General features: G+C 40.0%; 1 protein-coding gene across 1 annotated transcript; it reads right to left on the reverse strand.

Moving 5' to 3' along the window:
* Positions 1-427: 427 nt before the first annotated feature.
* On the reverse strand, positions 428-13,979 carry MINAR2 (membrane integral NOTCH2 associated receptor 2; the record flags this gene model as incomplete). The annotated part of the gene is made up of 3 exons (XM_080673983.1): positions 13,812-13,979; positions 4,970-5,197; positions 428-607 (listed from the first exon to the last, which is right to left on the reverse strand). The coding sequence occupies exons 1-3, from the start codon at positions 13,974-13,976 to the stop codon at positions 428-430; spliced, it is 573 nt and encodes a 190-aa protein (XP_080530109.1). The 5' UTR covers positions 13,977-13,979.
* Between the last annotated feature and the right edge of the window lie 5,704 nt (positions 13,980-19,683).

Raw genomic sequence — 19,683 nt, forward strand, 5'->3', positions numbered from 1 at the left:
ACTCAATAGGCAGCACAACCAGAAGTTTTTACCCTGTGTGCCTGGCAGTTGGTCAACAAAGGACCTGCTCAACTTTCCTAGTAATGACGGGGGATGCGGGAGCAAGGTAACAGTGCTTTGAAGACAAGGTGAATGTAGTTTGAGCATTAAAACAAAACTGTTGACAATTGTTGGTGCTGCTTTGCTCTCTATCAGCGTTTAGTTTGGGTTGTACATAGTAACTTTTCCGTGGTTTCAATCCCCAGAATTCCTTCCCAAAGGACAAAGTTCAGACTGCAATTCTTACACAGGTTTCAGAGCACAAAGTAGAGAACGCCAACAAATCTCAAGCAATCAACAATACATTCACACCCTGAACATGTTTTTCTGCAAATGTTTATTTGAAAATATTTTTAAGAAATTTCAGGTTGTGTCTGTGGCAATTTCTTTAGGTGAAGAATGTGCTAACAGTCACTATGGAAACCAAGATGCAGGCAACAAGGAGCAAAATCAGACCAATTCGACAATATTTTGAATGCTTCTCTTGTTCCTCTTCCTTTTTCAATAAGGTATCAAAACCGGGCGTGTACATGTCTCCCAGCCAAAACCGTAGGTCATTAGGATTTTCCTAAAAGAAAATTACATGGAGAATAGGCTCAATCAGTGATCAATACAAGATTGCAGACAAGACCCCGCCAGAGGTACTGAAGGCCCATGTTCACACTGTCTTGGGTGAGGCTGAAGTGTCATGATTCAAATAAGAGAGGCTAGGCTTCCCTGAACAGCACCCACACAGAAGTGCAGCCTCCTCGCTGACCAGGAATCCCTGCGGCTCCAGGCTGTAGGTCTGCATGAGAATTTATTAGGAGGCCTGCATGATTTATTGACTAAATTGCTCACGTGTTTCTGCCATATTTTATGCCAATTTAGTGCCTCTTACATCTCATGAGTAGTGTGTGCCAATCAGGTTAGTGAGTTGAAATAAAATTAAAATTCCTCCCTTGCTTTAGATGAGCCTTCGAGGTTTAATTTTGTTGGCAAGGTAGAGATAAACATATGTGATGAGTTTTTTAGTAAATCCAGGAGCTGACTTACATGGGAGGAGGAGTAAGACTAAGAATCATGCCTTTTAGGTTGCTGGTCCCCCTTGTAGAGGTTGACAGCATGTTTGACGTGCAGAAACTTTGGCACTGTTTGGCCTCCCACATATCCTTCCCCACATCAGCTCCTACACTCCATGTCTGTTTCTTTCATGGGCCTCATCTTCCTTTCAGCTGGACAGAATTGTCTTCAACTCAACCTCATTCCTGTGTCCAACAAATCACCTGCGAACTCTACTGGTCATACATTAACAATTTTTTTTCTTCTGTTTTATCCAGCTATCCTCAGTGCTAAAGAGTCAGTGTCTGTGCCTGGATTCCAGTAAGCATACAACAAATGTATGGTGAATGCTGAAGCTCTAGTTTTCAAAATTTCACTTCATCTAGTTTTCAATTTCACTTCATCATTTCTCACCTGAATTACTGCAATAGCTTGCAGTTTGGACTGCCCACCCTCTCTCTCACTCTCTAGTCTCAGTGGACTTAAAGTCAACCAATTTCCATGGCCAGCTTCGAGGTCAGTGAACTAGTTTCAGACTCACCAATGCCCAGTAAGAGGCAATGTGCATGCCTGCAGGGGGCTGGATGGATTCTGGCCATGGCAATACAATTCTTCCATCACATCACTATTAGTTTCAATTTCCTAGTTTTAGGAAAGCTAAAGTATTAAAATAAAATTTGGATGACTGGTGCAAAAGGATAGATTATTTAAATTGTCTACTCTGCCCTTGTGTATATCCTCATCAGAGGCCCACACTTTGCCTGCAAGGTTAATTGCCTCCATTCTTCCAGAATTCTCCTTAGAGCTTCCCTTCATAGCTAAATATGGGGCTCCTTTTCTCCTTTCTTATTTATAAATTAGAGTCCTGGTGCACGGATTCGTGCACCAGTGGGGTCCCTCAGCCTAGCCTGCATTTTCTCGCAACCCAGGACCCCTTGAGGGATGTTGGACTGCCAGTTTCAGCCCAATCTTTGCAGGCCAGGCTGAAGGATTCCACTGGTGCACGAGTCCATGCACTGGGCCTCTAGTTTACATATAAGATCTTTGGTTAATCTCTTCCTGCCCTTCCTTCTCTCTCCTCCCCTCTGAGATTCATCAGTCTGTTCCATGTTTCCATGCCTGTGCATTGAGCATCTGCCCCTGGTGGTCAGTGCATGTCATAGCTACCAGTTAAATGTCGAACTGTCGAACAGTCGCTTAGGCTTAAATATATCTACTAGAAGCCCAATGCATAAAGATTCGTGCAAGAATGGGCCTTCCTTTCCCTGGCTGCCAGCATCACCTTTGCTCTGGCCGGAGCCACCTTTCTGCCTTCCCACACTGCCCAGAGGCCTGTTGTGGCTGGGGTGGTGCGGAATGCCTGTGTCATCGCCACGGTGATGACGCAAGAGTCCCGCCCTGCCCTGGCTGCTCAGTGCCTGTGTATGCAAATTATCCCACCATCTTTGTTGGGTTAATTTGCATACCCACTCCTGATTGGCTGGTGGGCGTCACGAAGGTACAGTCAATTAGCATGTTACTCTTTTATTAGGTCTAGACTAGAGGCCCGGTGCATGGATTCGTGCACAAGGGGGGGGTGGTCCCTCAGCCTGGCCTGCACCCTCTCCCAATCCGGGACCCCTCAGGGGATGTAGCAATGTGCCAAGTGGCAGGCGGCCAGGGAGGAGCCCAAACCAGCGCCATGCCACTCACACTCATCCCAGCCTGCTGTGCCTGCTGCAACTGCTGCCGCTTGTAGCACTGCCGCAGAGTCAGGAGAGGCTCCTGCCGCCGTAGCTGCACTTGCCAGCCATGAGCCCAGCTTCTGGCTGAGCAGCACACCCCCTGTGGGAGTGCACTGACCACCAGGAGGAAGCTCCTGCATTAAACGTCTACCCACTGATGGTCAGTGTGCATCATAGCAACTGGTTGACCGGTCGTTCCAGTCATTCTGTTGTAACAGTCACTTAGGCTTTTATATATAGAGATAAATTCTTAGCAATTTAGAAAAAAGAGAGTGGCCCAAGAGACTTTAAACTACTATGGCCATGGTGGTGAAAAGTTTTCAGAAATAATTTAGGGGCTCTGTCTGCTAAACAAGAGGTATGAATAGGCAAAGGTGAGGGGAGAAGTTGAATTAATGAGGTATTCATTAATAGAAAGAAATTATAATCAAAACAAAAGTCATGACTTCCAGAAGCATCCCTCAAGAATGCAAATGAGCCTGTGACCTGAGGGGCCACTGCTTTGCAGTGAGTGATTTCATGTAGAGGATGGGGGAAGTGGGTAGACCCTGCTTATAGAAAAGCAATATAGCCATCATCCTCAAGTCTGAGCTTCCTAAACATAACTCATGGAATTGTCCAACAAAAAAATTACTCCTCATTGCCAATAATGTTCAATTTCCTTATTCTTACATTCAAACAATTTCTCTTAGTCTGCTTTAGCCTTATTTTCCCATTATTCTATTACTTTAGCTGCAGCGCCAGCAAAACTAGACTGCTTAGTCTGACAAATTCTCTAACTTTCTTGTACTTGTGCCTTTCCTCTTGCTATGCCTGACAGAAGAGCCCACCCCCACACCACACTTATGCAAACCAGCAATATCTTTTGAATGCTCCACATCTTTCAAACCCAGCATAAATTAACTTTTCACAAGGCTTTTAATAATCCAATATGTGGCTTTGTTCTCTTCTGAATTTGCACAGCACTTTCTACTACCACGATGGGCACAGTCCTCTCTATCAATCTATAGTTACTGTTTGTTACTCCGCTCAGTTAAATGAACTTTTTGAGGCAGGGACAGTAATATTTATCTTTATAGTCCCCTTGGCATTCATGAAAACAACAAAGAAAAGGGGCTCTCGTGTACAGTCAGGACATGTTTGTGAAATAAATCAATACATTTTTCCTACTTGTAGGAAGTGACTTCTTAGAGGTTGATCTTCAGGCTCCTGATAAAAAACACATGATTATTGTTGCTATGGGGGAGCATCTGTTATGGAAACTTCTCTGGAAAAGAGACTACATTAAAGAGAAGACACATTACATCTACGAGGAGATTAAGAAACTTCAAAGACTCTGGACAATGAGATATTTCAAGGAGTGCACATTTGAGATTTTTAAAGTGTAAGATTTTAAGAGGACATAAGGCTGTTCCCTGCAAAAGTCTTTAGATGCTTAATGTATAAACAGATATGCATAATGGGTACTTGGAAACCGGCAGGGCTTCCTGGCCCCAGGGCAGCAGAGGCAAGCGGAGGCTGGGAAGGAATCCAGTCCACTCAGAAAAGAGAGGGCCACTCTCCTGCTTTTCAGGTATTTCTAGATCTTCTATGTGATGGGTGACACTGGGCGTGGGATAGGAGTGGGGAGGGGGAATTAAGTTGGGTGAATGAGTTCATTGCATATTTTTTCTGTGTTGAAATGCTTTTGTTTTGTTTTGTTACTGAGACACAGGAAAGAGTCCAAAATGTAAGTCCGCAATCTTAAATCACTGAGTGGGCTTGGAATGAAATGATCTTTGATGAGAACTGCCTTGCACAGTGCTGAAGACAGAACATTGAATCGGTATTTTTTAATACATGTTGAACAAGAGATTCATAAGTATTCATGAACACAAGTGGTCACACAACCATGGGAAAACATACATAATTTGGCAAACTAATTTTCAAAAAACTTTTACCTTCCAGGTAAACCTTGTTTCTGTGCCACATCAAATTTGTTGTAAAACTCAAAACAAACAAATAAACACAAAGAGAGGAGAGAACAAGGGACGCCAGAGGCTAAAGTGGAAACCTGGAGGTTTTGTGCCCAGTGAAGAATGCCTGTCACCGCAATACCCATGTTGTTTAGGATATTTAACTGATCGCCCCCTTCAACTGAAGGACTGACTCTTTGCCTTGAGTACCTTCAGATGCCCAGAAAGGTTTGTGTGCAGGGAACGCTTGTCATATTCTTCGATGGTCCATGAAGGATTCTTTTTCCTTTCTTCCATAGCTTCCTCCAAGCTTACGTCACCATATAGTGGGTTATTCTTCAGAACTGATGAGAGAGATGGTGGGGGCCTATCTATGAAGACAGCACCCTTCACACTGGATCCCCTCATTCGTTGAGCAGTAATATTCTTCTTTTCTCTCTGTTAGGAGGCAGAGACAAGGCTTCTCTTACCAACGGGCCACTGATGACAGAGAATGTAATAGGAAAGAACTGTACCCCAAAATGTGTTGATTCTGCCTGGAAACTCAACAGATTAGGATAATGAGGAAAGGAGTCTGGGATCTAGTTTCACCTAGAATTCTATTTCATTGAGTTCTTTCTTTTTAAAAAATATTCTTATTGATTTCAGAGAGGAAGGGAAACGGAGAGAGAGATAGAAACATCAATGATGAGAGAGAATCATTGATTGGCTGCCTCCTGCACCCCCCACCCACATTGGGGATCGAGCCCACAAACCAGGCATGTGCCCTGACCAGGAATTGAACCGTGACCTCCTGGTTCTTGGTTGACAGTCAACCACTGAGCCATGCCAGCTGGGCCATTGAGTTCTTTCTTTGCCTATAATCTTTTTGGCTTCAGTAATCATTCATTAAAATGCTATTTTATAACTATGGAGAAAGAGCACTGTTCTTTAATTCAAATAGTAGAATTCTGAACAAAGCCATTTTTCCCCAGCTCGCTTGCATTGAGATTTAATGACATTTCATTTCTATTTGTGCATTCCATGACTGATAAGAATAATATTTAATATTGCTCTATTAACCCAGCAAAGTCAAGATTAAAAGGCATTTATAGACATGCCTTGGCTTTCGTGAAAATTCTCTTGGGACTCCTATTTCAGATATCTTGGAGAAATGGACTAAGTTAGCATAGCACTCCTACCTGTGTCTACAGATGAGCTGGCTATTAGATGGCTCTAATATTGACCTTCAGATTTAAAAAAAAACATTTTAATTGAAGCATAATATACATAAAGACAAGTACACATATCGTAAATACATTTTCACAACCCACATAAACCTTAAGTTTCTACCAAGGAACAGAACATTACCAGCATGCCTCATGCTCTCTTTCAGTCACTATCCCTCACTCTGCCCAAGATAACCAGTATCCCAAATTTAACAGCGAAAGTCACTTGGACTCTTTTTTTTTTTTTTTTTTTTTTTTGCATTTTATATAAATGGAATCATATAATGTGTGCTTTTCTATGTCTAGTTTGACCTCAGTTTTTTCCTTCCCTTTTTTCCCCTTATGACTACAAAGCTGTCATGAGGGCAGAAAATGTTTAAGTTAAAATTTGTTCATTGGCCAAATATAATTGAGAAGAAACAAAAAACTTATAACATAATGCTTCATTTATCATGGGGCATCAAGGGAGAGGAACGCCACATAAGTTAATTTTCAGAAAACTTACGCTTACCCCTTAAAAACTGGCAGCAAATTTCATTAATTTATAGCAATTTTTAAAATAAATGCATTTCACAAAACAGAGAAGATTCAATAGTAGCAATAAACATTCTTCTGTTTCATATTTATGATCACCAATAGGTTGATTCCCTCAGCATCTACTGGGGTATGTAGGTCATGTTAAATATGTATTTATATACGCTAAGTTGTAAACTAATATTACATAGTTTCCTTTTGAAATGGCTAGTGGTCCCAAAAAATCATCTGTATAAAACCTTTCACATTCTCTTTGGTCTTAGGTTTTTCTAATTTTCTTAATCCATACTTTTTTTTACATAATTAGAGATAAACTTGGAGATCTTCTCTGACTTTACTAGGTTGTTAGCATGCTCAAATCAATTTATATTCTGTAATACTGAAGTTTGCAGTGAAATAATAAATCACCTTGACTTAGTATTTCTCTTTAAGATGGATGACCTCATGAAAATGTTTCTGAATTGAGGAAAAACAATTTCATATGAAATTTAGATCATTTCAGATTAGCATAATTCTGACTCAAGCTTTTTCCTTCAAGACTACACATCTTTGATCATCTTTGAGGAGGAATAATTCTTTTGACATTGATAAATTGGCTATGTCAGTTTTCTTGCCTGCTAGACTAGTTCTATAAACGAGGAAACAGTTTCAGGGTAAAGAAAAAATAATACGTTCTATTACAATGTATAAGGCCCTTGAAAAACTAACATATAAAACATAGCAAAATAACCAGAGCTATATTCTAGAAAGACATTCAAGTTCTTAATTCTAAATCACATTCTTGAAAGTCTGAGATTTCTCCTCAAACATGGTTCCATTTGTTTTTGTGTTGCATAGCAATCTCATGCCTGAACGAAATATGCTTAAAAATTAATAGTATAGCTTTATTAAGAATTTGATGGCTGGATAAAAGTACTAATTATGGTTGGAGTTCATTTATACTTTGATAGTATTTTTCAAATAGCTTAAGAAAGAAAAAAAAGCATGTATTTGATTCCAACTCTTCATCCACATTTTTACATAGATATTATTTAGCAAAGGAAAACCCAGTAGTAATTCCATTATTTTAGTTATATGGACTGTAAGATAACTTACATTTTAAAGTGTTTATGCAAAAAAGTAATATTTTATAATTTACCTAACCTTTTTTTGGCATTAACCATTATTTAGTCCATTTATTCTTTATATAATTTATTATTTATACCATTTATGTATAAGTAACTTATTATTTAATAACAAGAGTAAAATAGAAGACATATTTAGACAAATAAAAGCTGAGAATATATCATTATAGGCCAATAAAGAAGGAATCTCTAAAAAAATGTACTTCAGGCAGAATAAAATTAGTACTAGAGGGACAAAATAAGATGCAAAAAGAAATGCTGAGCAAGAGAACAAAAAAGTAAAAGAAGAAAATTGATAAATATATGTATAAATCTAAGAAAGCATTGATTTTATAGTAAAATAGACATCATTAACATATGATTTTTAAAATAAGAGACAGCTAAAACATTGCACATTAATAAGAGTAACAGGCATTTTTTTTTTTAGGACACTAAGAAATCATTTCAGTGATAGCACAGAGATATTACTAAAACATGTATTGCTTAATTCAGTAAAGCAGTAGAAAAATTTAAGAGGAAGTAAAAAAAAAAGACAAGAAAAGTAAAATAAAAAAATGGGGGGAAGCAAAGAAATTAGAAATAATCACACTAAATGTAAATAGACTAAACCCTCTATTTAGATGACAGCTGTCAGATTATCTTAAACATTAAATTCAGTTATGTAATATTTACAGGAGAAATACCTAAAATATAAGGACTCAGAAAGAATAAGAGTGAATGAAGGTAAAAAGTAACATAGCAGGCAAATGTAAACAAATGAAAGCTGGGTATTATGGTTAAATGCACTGGTTAAATGCACACCAATTTTGTTTTCCCTTCTTGAATTTAAAACGGGGCAAACTTTTATTTTTAAATATGTTTTAACTGATTTTTAGAGAGAGGAAGGGAGATGGATAGAGAGAAACATCGATGAGAGATAAACAAATCCACTGCCTCCCATATGCCCCCCACCGGGAACTGAGCCCACAATCTGGGCATGTGCCCTGACTGGGAATCAAACTGGTGACCTCTCGAATCCTGGGTTGATGTTCAATCACTGAGCCACCCCAGCTGGACTGGAGGCAGCTTTTTTTCTAGTTGATCATTTATGGACAAAATAACAGAGCCTACAGATCCAAGCCTGGCTCTTGCAATCTATCACAAGATTTTTGGCTCACTTTTCTTCACTTACCTTCTTTTCTGTCACTGTAAGCTAGGGTCTGAGATGGCAGAGCTACAAACACAAAGAACTTGAAGCCTTAGGTTACTGCTTGGAAAAGAGTCGCCCCCAAAACACACCTGCTCTTCCTCAGACTTTTCATGAGCAAGAATGTTTTTTCCCTTATAGTAACTGATAGTCTTTGGGGTATTTATCATCACAGGATAGCCTATTGTACCCCTCCTAACACACAAGTGGCATCTTGAAATTCCACAAATGTGTGGCATTGGCTTAACAGTCAAGTGGTAGAAAAGGATAAAGCAATATCAGAAGCTGGAATGATGCCTATTCACATCCTAAAATGAAAATCATTTGGTAAAAATATCATCTGTGGCCACTAAAATCTAATCACCTGTAGCTCTAGGAGAAATACGTACACATTATCAGAGCGTCCATGTACATATAATGATACCACAAGAATCAGAGCATTGGTGTAATACAAGAAAGAGATGAGAGGAAGAACTGGACACTGTGCAAGAAGAAATTAGGGTTTAGAAATTTTATGCCTTCTACTGTTTAAAATCTGACTGTTTATAGACCCAAAAACTGATATACAGACTATTTTTAAAGCATTGAGCCAAAAAAGTCCATTAAAATGTCTCAGCTGAATGAAGTGACTCGGGGTAAAGATTATGTTTAGGGTGTGGTTTCATAACTAGTCCCTGACAGCCTCCAGGTGGCTGTCCTCGAGTCAGAGGGAGACAGGGAGGCAGCAAAGCAAGGCTTACACGAACAAATAGGTTACTAATTTTTGTAAAATATGTATTACCAAAGAAACCAGTACCCTCCACCTAAAAATTTTTGATTGTTTGAAATTAAAAAACAAACAAACAAGACAAGGCAACAACAATAACCCTAGGCCTCCAAATATCCATGAGTAGGAGTAAATTTTGAATCTTTATACAGGCTTGATATGGAAAAAGAGAATAATGAGCAAGGGGATGTTTCCTAGAGTCTATGGACCTAGACGAGGACATAGTCTAGCTAGGACCTAGACTCTGAAACCAAGGACTTCAGAGAACAACGCCTCAGGAGGTCTCAAAAGCAGAAGCATCCCAATCAATCTTCCCCACCTTCAAGGAAGAAGGCCACACACACTGTTCCCAGCGGGATCCCAGAATTATTGTGGTGTCTTTCATTTTTCCCACTCAGCAAGGAAGACATGTATATATTGGTTTACCAGAATGATAGCCTGTGGCAGAGCCTGGCTGGATACTCACCAAATTCACTTCTTTTTCATGGGCATACAACAGCCAAGCAAGGAAAGGTGATTAAGAAATAAACCCAGTAAAGAACAGTGTCATGGGAGAAGAGCCTCTTACCCTGGGCCTGTCGCTCCAGCTCACAGGTTTAGTGTGGAATGTTCCTGGGTTCTGAAACAGATGAGATAGAAGCCAAGAAAAGATAGAGCAAAGGGATTAGTCAGAAAATATTCTAAAATCTAACTACTAATCAGAAAAAAGGCCCACCACAATATCTGCAAAAACATATTTTATCATTTAAACTAAATAAAAAATCAGCCCTTTCCTTTCATTACCTCGTTTTATAAAGGGATTGGCAGAAATATGTAGAGTACAATTCCAAGTGCCTTCATCAGATGCATGCCCCAAATAATTTTAACAACCAGAAACATTAGATTTTGGAGAAAGTTTGCTCAGTGCACTGAGATGAAATTTGTTGTGAAGCTTCTTTATTTCTCTAGTGAGGGGACTTAAGGAATATAAACATAGTAGAATCAAGGGATATTTGCTTGTACCCTCTGCAAATATGGGTGACCTGCGTATCTGCACAGAAGGGAGTTGACCTGGGCCATTGGCGAGCCTGTGAACCTCAGCGCTCACTTTTCTTTATGCACTGTATTGCTTCAGCTCATTAAAAAATGGCATAGGGACTCAACTCTGAAAGTAAAATGTGCATTTTTAAAAATCTTAAATACAAATAAATCATGAATGTAAATGATACATACAAGGTGTCCCAACAATGTATACATACCTTGAATAATTATAAAGGCAGTGCTTACTAAAATCCATTTCATTTTCAAAATGTAATAGAACCCTGACCGGTTTGGCTCAGTGGATAGAGCGTCGGCCTATTGACTGAAGGGTCCCAGGTTCGATTCCGATCAGGGGCATGTACCTTGGTTGCAGACACATCCCCAGTAGGAAATGTGCAGGAGGCAGCTGATCGATGTTTCTCTCTTATCGATGTTTCTAACTTTCTATCCCTCCCCTTCCTCTCTGTGGAAAATCAGTAAAATATATTTAAAAACAAACAAACAAAATGTAATAGAATCTACTTAAAGTGTGTCTACATTTGTTTGGGGCATCTTATATATTTAAGAATTCAACTTCATACTTGGGATCTAGGGGATTTTTGTTTTAACTGCTGAGTTACCAGCAATTTTGAAGGCAATGTTTCTAGGTTAAATCCTTTGACATTCCTTGAGGTAGTCTGAGTCCCAAACACCATGCACCTACCTGGGGTGGTGTAATACCAAATGATAAACTGACACAAATCTGAAATTTGTGTGGATTTCAGGTGAGTATAAAATCTACTGCTTGAGTTAGCCATGTAGCTTGACAGATGTGTTAACTATATCCTCCTACACCACCATCTACACACACACACACACACACACACACACACACACACACATACACACACATCCATCCACAGTATAAATCAAATAATGCAAGTGATATTATCTGCTGTTTTCCAAATTATAATAAAAGGATAATTTCAACACATTTTGAATATTGACAAATGATAATAATAATGCACATTTCTTATACTTGTATAGAAAATCCTTTTTCTCGATTGCTTTTGTCATATTTTATTTGTTCTCAGTTTTAAGGAAATATGTAAAATGAGTATTATTCTAATTCTGCAAGTGGAAATAAACTGAAGCATGGACCGAATAAGGGCCATACAGATGTCTCTCACATTGTCTTGCTGAGGATATGACACAAGAAGCCAACTTTCTAACCTCTTTACTCAATGCTTAATGTCTCCCCAGTAGAGTGAGGGTTTTCTATTAAGAACCATTTGACAACTGACACCTGTGTATCCCAACACCTCAGTTCACTTGGTATATACAGCACCTTCTTCCAGTTATCATTATAGTTACTGAAAAATTTCATGTGTCCATTTCTTTAATAGATTTATTTTTTTATCCAAAGAATATATCATTCTCAGATTTTAAGATTCAGCCAAGGAGAGAAGAATTACTTATTGACATATTGCAAACTGAAGTAGTAAATATAATTGTTGTTAATCATAATTTGTGCTACACCTACCCAACTACCTGAATTTGTAATTGATTTACACCCCCATGCATTATTTCAATAGTAAATTGGCCTTTTTTTCAATTATTTAATATTTCTTTTTAGGGTAGAAGAATAACAACTTTATCTGCAGTTTATAATTACCAGTAACTTATTCAAGGACATAAGAAGCAGATTTTTTTTTTTACCTCCTTGGTTTTTCCTTGAATAACTATTTCAAGCCAATAGAGGCTGTGGAAAAATATACCCTTTTAAATTTTGCATTTCATTCAGATTTTGGAATAATATTCAACAGAGCTTGAAACTGTGAAGTTCCACATGAAGGAAATAGGTCAACTCCAGTACCAAACAAAAGATGTTAGATGTATGTGTTCCAACCTGAAAGGAATTTATTGGATATGTTTTCTTAGACTTAACTTCATAGCATAAGAAAGCCAAGGGTTTTTTTTTAACTGATTTTTGAATCATTTTATTCCATGATATAAACAAACAGTATCTAAAGGAGGGATTTCATTGCACTTAGCTTAAAACTAAACAAAACACAAAAGTAATAACCAAAAAGGTGCATATGATGGGCAGGAGGGTTTTGAGGATTCCAAATAGAAAAGATGCAAAAATTTTAAAAAGTCAGTTGTCATAATAAGCTGCCTTACCATGGAAATAAATTAAAACCCTTATAGGTGGAGGAAACACTTACATAATCATTTGAGTGTACTTGATTTTGAATGATCTCATGATAAAAGTCCCCAGGAGCCCACAAAACGCACCACAAAGGAGTCACTTTACACCAGGACTCATGAGTAGCAACTGTTTCTTAAAAGAAAACAAATTTCTGTTCAGGGAATTTGAACCACTCCAAAGGATTTAATGACTTGCAGGGGCTGGTGGGTCAGTCACATCTGTTCTGAAATGCAATGCTTCTTCCTGTTTCTAAATGGACTAACCCTTAACCCCATTAGCCCTCACATCTTAAAACAAAGATTATTCCTGTTTCACGAGCTGTGCAGCAGTCAGGCCTTTATGTTTATTCCAGCACATGGAACTCATCACGGTTTTATTCTCTCCTGGTCAGCAAAAGGAAGGAAGATGCAAAAGAAGAAAACAAGAAATCAAGGCTGCATTAGGTGGGAAGACCTGGTTGGTATGTCCTTCCATGAGGAGGAACTAAGAGTGTCTGAAATAACAGCCAGCACCTTTACAAGGTGGAGAGTTCCTGCCATATCCTTTCCTTCCATCCTTAACTTTCCATTTTCCTGCCATGAGTCTTTGCTGCACTAAATGAAAGGCAGTTGATCTGAAGGAGGTGTATGAGCCTCCAACATAAGCTTCTGATGCTTCGTGCTTAGAATATACCAAAAAAATTGAGGTAGGTTTTCCCTCCAAAACCTTATTTGCAAATTGGTTTGAAAAATCCTGAGAGGAGTAAAGTGAGGGCTAGGCAAACTCTAAAATGAAGACATGCTGGGAAGCTAATGTTTGCAGGGGAATGAATGGGTGGGAGAATTCACATCGTTTATAAAGTGATGGGAGAGTTTCTTATGTTAAGGAAGGAAGACCTTTTCTCTGTGCCAAGAATGGGTAAGCTATCTTGCCCTCGGTTCCCTCCAGCCTTCCTTTTGCACAAATGCTGAAATGGCAGGGAGCGAGAAAGGAGCCCTCCCCCCACCCCCACCCCGATCCTGTCCTCGGGCTCCCAGATCATACCTGTGAGTAGACAAGGTTTTGCCAGTGCTGTGCAGCAGGGTAGTTCCCGCCCGGAAACCTCACCAGGCTGGCCTGAAGCAGGGCTGAGTTCCTCATTAACAACTTCACGTCCAGCTGCAGGAATTTGTCAGGATGGTTGTTATTTGGCAAAGCAGAGAGATCCATGCCTCCCTTCGTCTACAGTAGGAGACAAAGGCAAGTGAGGCTGGTCCCGTCAGACTCGTCCATTATGAATGAGTCTGAGGATTCTCCTACTGGCACCTGAAACCAGCTCTCTCCGCTGTACCCTGATGCCACGCTCAAAATGACACATCAACACACAGGAACAATGCAGCACCCTGCCTTGTTTTTCACCACACACACACACACACACACACACACACACACACACGCATTTAGGGTGCTTGAATGGGGCTACACATTAAAATTAAAAGGATGCCAAAATTAGATGTGTGTAGCACCTAATGCCTCTCCATACAGAGTCAGAAATAACAGTTTAATAAAGAGGAGCTGTTCTTTGGAGAACGACTGCCAGAATTTCAGTATCATGGTCCATAATTTGAAGCACATGAGATAGTCACCTATAGAGACATAACTTAATTTTTCTCTCTGATCATTACTAAGCTAACCCGGCAGACTTGGCCCTGCCCACGCAGCCTCACATGTGATAGGCAAGATCTTGTTTCTTCTCATCTTTTCACTCCGAGTCTCAGGCTCAGGTGAAACCTAATCGTGTTTAGCTTGTCAGCTTCGTTTTGAGTAGAGAAATGGCAAGCATTTGCTTCTCAGTTTGCTACAGTAAATTAGTGTCCCAACCTCCTGTCTTAACCCATCCACTGCCTGAGGCCCTTTGACTCTTCCTACCGGCATACACTCCTACGATGTGTTTGGTGTCCGCACAGAACGTTTGGAACCAAGCGGGAACATGGCTGACGTGCTGTCCTAAGTGAACCCATCTGCTGGTCAGGGAGCCAAGGTGGGAGTGAAGCTACAGACAGTGTACTAAGTCAGGAAGTGATGACGACTTTAATGGAGATAAGCTCTCTTGTTTGAAGCCATTCTGCCTTAGGGAACCCTTACTTCTCAGTGGGAAAGAACTGATTTCCGTCCAGAGTGAGAGAAAACCTTCGTACTTGCGAGAAGGCAAAAGATAGACACACCAGCAGTTCTAAAAGACATAAGCTGTTTGTGCTGTTTGCACCTCTGTAGACCCAGGTGACTCAGCAGGAAGGTTTCCCTTCCAGGGGGAATGGTTACATGTGGAATGCATCAGCAGCACATTTCAGGAGAGTGCCATAGAGCCATATAAGAATCAGCAGCCAGGATGTTCTCGAATTGAGCAAGACACTGGAGAGTACTGACTTTCTCTATAGCAATAAGCACGAGGGTGTTAAAAAACAAACAAAACCAAAACATCTGTCCTACTTATGACTGTAAAACTGGATTAAGCAATCAACACTTTCTATAAGAATTTTCTGGACCAAACTCCCTCGCTCTGTCTTACAATATTAGAAATACATCTGGGTGGTTTTATCAGTACATTGACTGGATAAAAGTCCTTCATAACGACAATAACCAGTTCAATCATAAGTGTTTCAAGAATCAAGTGTATTATGTGCATGTGCTTGGTACTTTCTGGAATTTTCTGGTTGCTGCCAGAATACATTTAATGAACAAATATTTCTCGGGCTGTTTGCTTTTCCTAAAAGATTCTTTGGGGAATAACAAGCATCTTCAAGGAGAACCTAACTTCTTCTTGGCTCTCTGTATTGGCAAGTGGAAACACAGAACTTAGATCCAAATATATTGATTAGGCCAGGCCTTTTTCTTAGCCAGATTATGAGGTGGGTGAAACAAGCCTTTAGTTTTCCTTGGGCATCCTTCCTTCAGATTCCTCCGCCATGCTCTAGATGCCCAGAGGGTTGTTTACTGTCTTTCCGTGTACAAATCGTTTAGTCTCAGTCTCCATCTTTCCCCACTATCCTTTCCCCCACCTCAACCATCAGTTCTTGTTTCTCACTACTACCCCTGTAGGTATCCCACATGGCTGACAATGAAGAAATCAGCCCTTCTCCCCACTCCCTTGTACTGGCCATACCCCAACCCCAACCCCTGTGCCTCTACTTGTGCCAGTCCTCCCGCCTGGAAACATTTCTCCCCAGCCCTGGTTACTGATCACCTCTAAACATCCTTTATGGGTCATCTCTAGTACCTAGCCTCTCTTCCACAAAACCTTTGCATATGTTCCTTAGTAGGAATGATTTTCCTTCCTTTGAAATCTTAGGGTGATTTGTTTATACTCTCATCTTACTATCTGGTGTTTGATTATGTATTTCACTAGAGGCCCAGTGCACAAAACTCATGCACTGGGGGGGGGGGGGAGGTGTCCCTCACCTCAGCCTGCACCCTCTCCAATCTGGGACATCCCTCTCACAATCTGGGACTGCTGGCTCCTAACAACTAGCCTGCCTGCCTGCCTGATTGCCCCTAACTGCTTCTGCCTGCCAGCCTGATAGCCCCCTAACCGCTCCCCTGCCAGCCTGATTAACACCTAACTGCTCCTCTGCCTGCCCGATCGCCCCCAACTGCCCTTCCCTGCTGGCCATCTTGTGACAATGTGGGGGTAACCATCTTGTGATGATGTGGGACGGCCATCTTGTGATGACGTGGGGTGGCCACCTTGTGACAACGTGGGGGTGGCCATATTGTGATGTCGTGGGGGGCGGCCATCTTGTGACATTGTGGGGCGCCCATTTTGTGATGATGTGGGGGCAGCCATCTTGTGATGACATGGGGAGGCCATCTTGTGACGACATGGGGGGCGGCCATATTGTCACATCGTGGGGCGCCCATCTTGTGATGACGTGGGAGCGGCCATCTTGTGACGACATGGGGTGGCCATCTTGCAATGTGAGGGCATGAGGGTCAATTTGCATATTACCTCTTTGTTATATAGGATACTTTTCCTTCATGAGTCTCTATACTAGGTGGTACATTACAAAAGGGCCCTATTGGATGCTTTCTTCCACACATGAATCATTTCTGTAGACCCTCATGAAGCTTTTTGCTCAACAAATAATGATGGTTCTACTCTGGTTGGAAATGGATAATCTAATTAAATTTGATTTAAAAAATGGCTTAGTGTCCTGTTTTCTAATTGACCATGCTCAGTGAAAAAGGAATCCATTGCCAAAATTGTTTACAGACATTCTCTATATTCTCTTCTGGTATTTTTTAATGTACAAACTCACATCGAAGACTATATAAAGTTCTCCTTTATGAACTCTAGCATTTTCCAAATTTATTTGATCACATAAACCCATTTGATTGTTTTCTTTTCAACTCTTCAAAATTTTACCTGAGAGTAATTGGACACATATTAACTTAGGGTTTCTAACACTTTACTGTCATTAGTACCTTCATTCTAGGATGAAAAAGAGGATCAATAAATATAAAGAACGAGGTCTGCCTGGCATGGCTTAGTGGTTGAGTATCAACCTGTGAACCAGGAGGTTGTGGTTTAATTCTTGGTTAGGGAACTGGGTTGTGGGCTCAGCCCTGTGTGGGGTGTGCAGGAGGCAGCCGATCAATGATTCTCTCTCATCATTGATGTTTCTCTCTCTCTCTCCCTTCTTCTCTGAAATTAATAAAAATAGGAAAAAGATAAAATAACTTCTCTGCCTTGTTTTTAAAAAAGGAACTATATTGCAGGGACAAGCTGGTGGAAATGTGGATCTCTGGTACTTCTCAGCCCTCTGGATGCAGGTAAGCATTTGCTTTCTTCACAGAAAATTTTTATAAAAGTATCATTTCCCCTTGGGTTTGGGTCCAGAATTATTGTTTTCTGAACCATGAGAATTGTAAAAATAGAATTAAATATGGTTCACTAAGCAAAACTTTTTACATATTAACTTTTTTCTTCTTTCTTCTCATTCTCTGACTTGTCCTTTCTCCCTCTCTCCTCTTTCATTTATTTTCTTTCATTTTTACCTCTTTCTTTTTTTCTTTTCTTTCTTTTTCCCCCTCCTCTCTAATTTGTTACCAATAACTTACTGAAATACCTGAAACTATTTTCAGCTGAAAAGCCTGTACAATTCAGATGAGCAGTTGGGATTCATAAAAATTATCTGAGAGAATTTCAAAATTAGTTGGATAGTTTTAATGACAAAGAAAGTCTGTGATGAGATTATAATCTTGTGCACCTATTTTCAAAAGTAGTGAACAAGAGAGGCAATCAGGATAATTGAGTGCACAGGATCTGGAGTCCTAGTGGTTTTATTACATCCAGCTAAACTGTGTTCTTGGGCAAGTTACCAAAATTCTCTGAGCCTCAGATTGCTGTTATAATGTGAAGATAGTAATACTACCTTACAGGGTTGCTGTGAGGTTTAATAGGTAAAGTGGTTAACAGAATGTTTAGGATATAATAAGAACTTAAGAAGGTTTACTGTTATTTTAAGAGAGAGAAAATATGAGTTTTCATCTCAGTTGTCTCTGTGATAAAGCAAACTGAAAAAACTAAAATCATATTAGTCACCTATAGGTAAAAAGCAAACTACATTTCCACGAATCCCCTTCTTTGTGTGATTCTGGGTTAGAATTGGCCAAAAGAGGAACTTGCATGGCATTTGGAAGGCAAAATGGAAGCAGCATTCATTAATCCAAAAGCCTTTTTGTAATCAGATGCAGGGACAGGGAGAGGCACAGGTGCTTGGCAGTTTCCAAGTGGCCTTTGCTTTCTTGAACTCCATGCCCATTTCTTTTTTCCAACGGTTGGACCTGCTGACTAACAGCAAACTCAGGTCCACCATCAGATGTTTGGCTGTGGACCTACAAAGGAGGGAGGTATACAGAGGCAACAGCATCCTACAGACATCTTTACAAGTCAACCTTTCATAGTCATACTGACCTGGATGGGCCTGGCTGCTCAGATCAGTTGGTGACTCCTGATTCTCCAACTCTTCTCATGGATCTTCCCCAGCTCCTCCTGATGTTATGAATTCGGATCCGTAATCCTATAACACTCCAACACTGTTTGGCTGACTGAACCATGACAATTACCAGTACAAAAAATAAATGTTTCCAAGGAAGAGAATTTAAGAAATGAAACCTGGAATTCGTTCTCTGTTCTGACTAGACTCAATGACATTAGTGAATCTCTTTCCAGTAAGTGGGACACTGGTCATCCATGGCACAAAATGCCAACATGGTTATTTAAATTCTCACCTATTATCATCTGGAGTGAAGTGCCTGTAGAAAGCAAGTACCTGCTGCACAAAATCTTTTTAATAGAAACAAAGAGAATAATGACTGTGGGGTTGATTCATTGCTCCTAAAAAGACTAGGTAAGTTAAAGAGAGAAATAAGCGTGAGGTTTAAAAGTCACAGCTCAGGGTCTAAGCTGGGACCTAGAAAGCTTACATTGACTATCTTGAAATAAAACCTTTTCAGCTCTACTGCTCATGTTCCACCATCTGTCAGGTCTTCTAAATCTATATCCAGATCAGGTCCCAGAAGATTCAAGGGGGCCAGACAAAAAGTGTGACTTATGAAGTGGTACCATACATATCAAAAGAACTGCAGGATTTCACTAATTCATATTTACTGAAACCCAAAGTATATGTTTCGGGATATTTCTTAAGAGGGTTATGTTAAGATGGAAAGCATACAATGTTGAATTAGCCTAAATGTTTTTGACATGGGTTCACTAAGGAGAGATTCTAGAAAGTATTAGTTGATGTGGCTGGGAGTAATTCTATCAATTTATCTGAAAACCAAACCCAATGATTGTCCATACTGAAATGAAGTTGAGATGCTAAAACATACTTGCTATAAGGTACTACAGAGGGAGGGATACAAATGTTTAGGGAGA

Source organism: Plecotus auritus (genome assembly GCF_963455305.1).
Source record: "Plecotus auritus genome assembly, chromosome: 6".
In the NCBI taxonomy this organism is placed as follows: Eukaryota; Metazoa; Chordata; class Mammalia; order Chiroptera; family Vespertilionidae; genus Plecotus; species Plecotus auritus.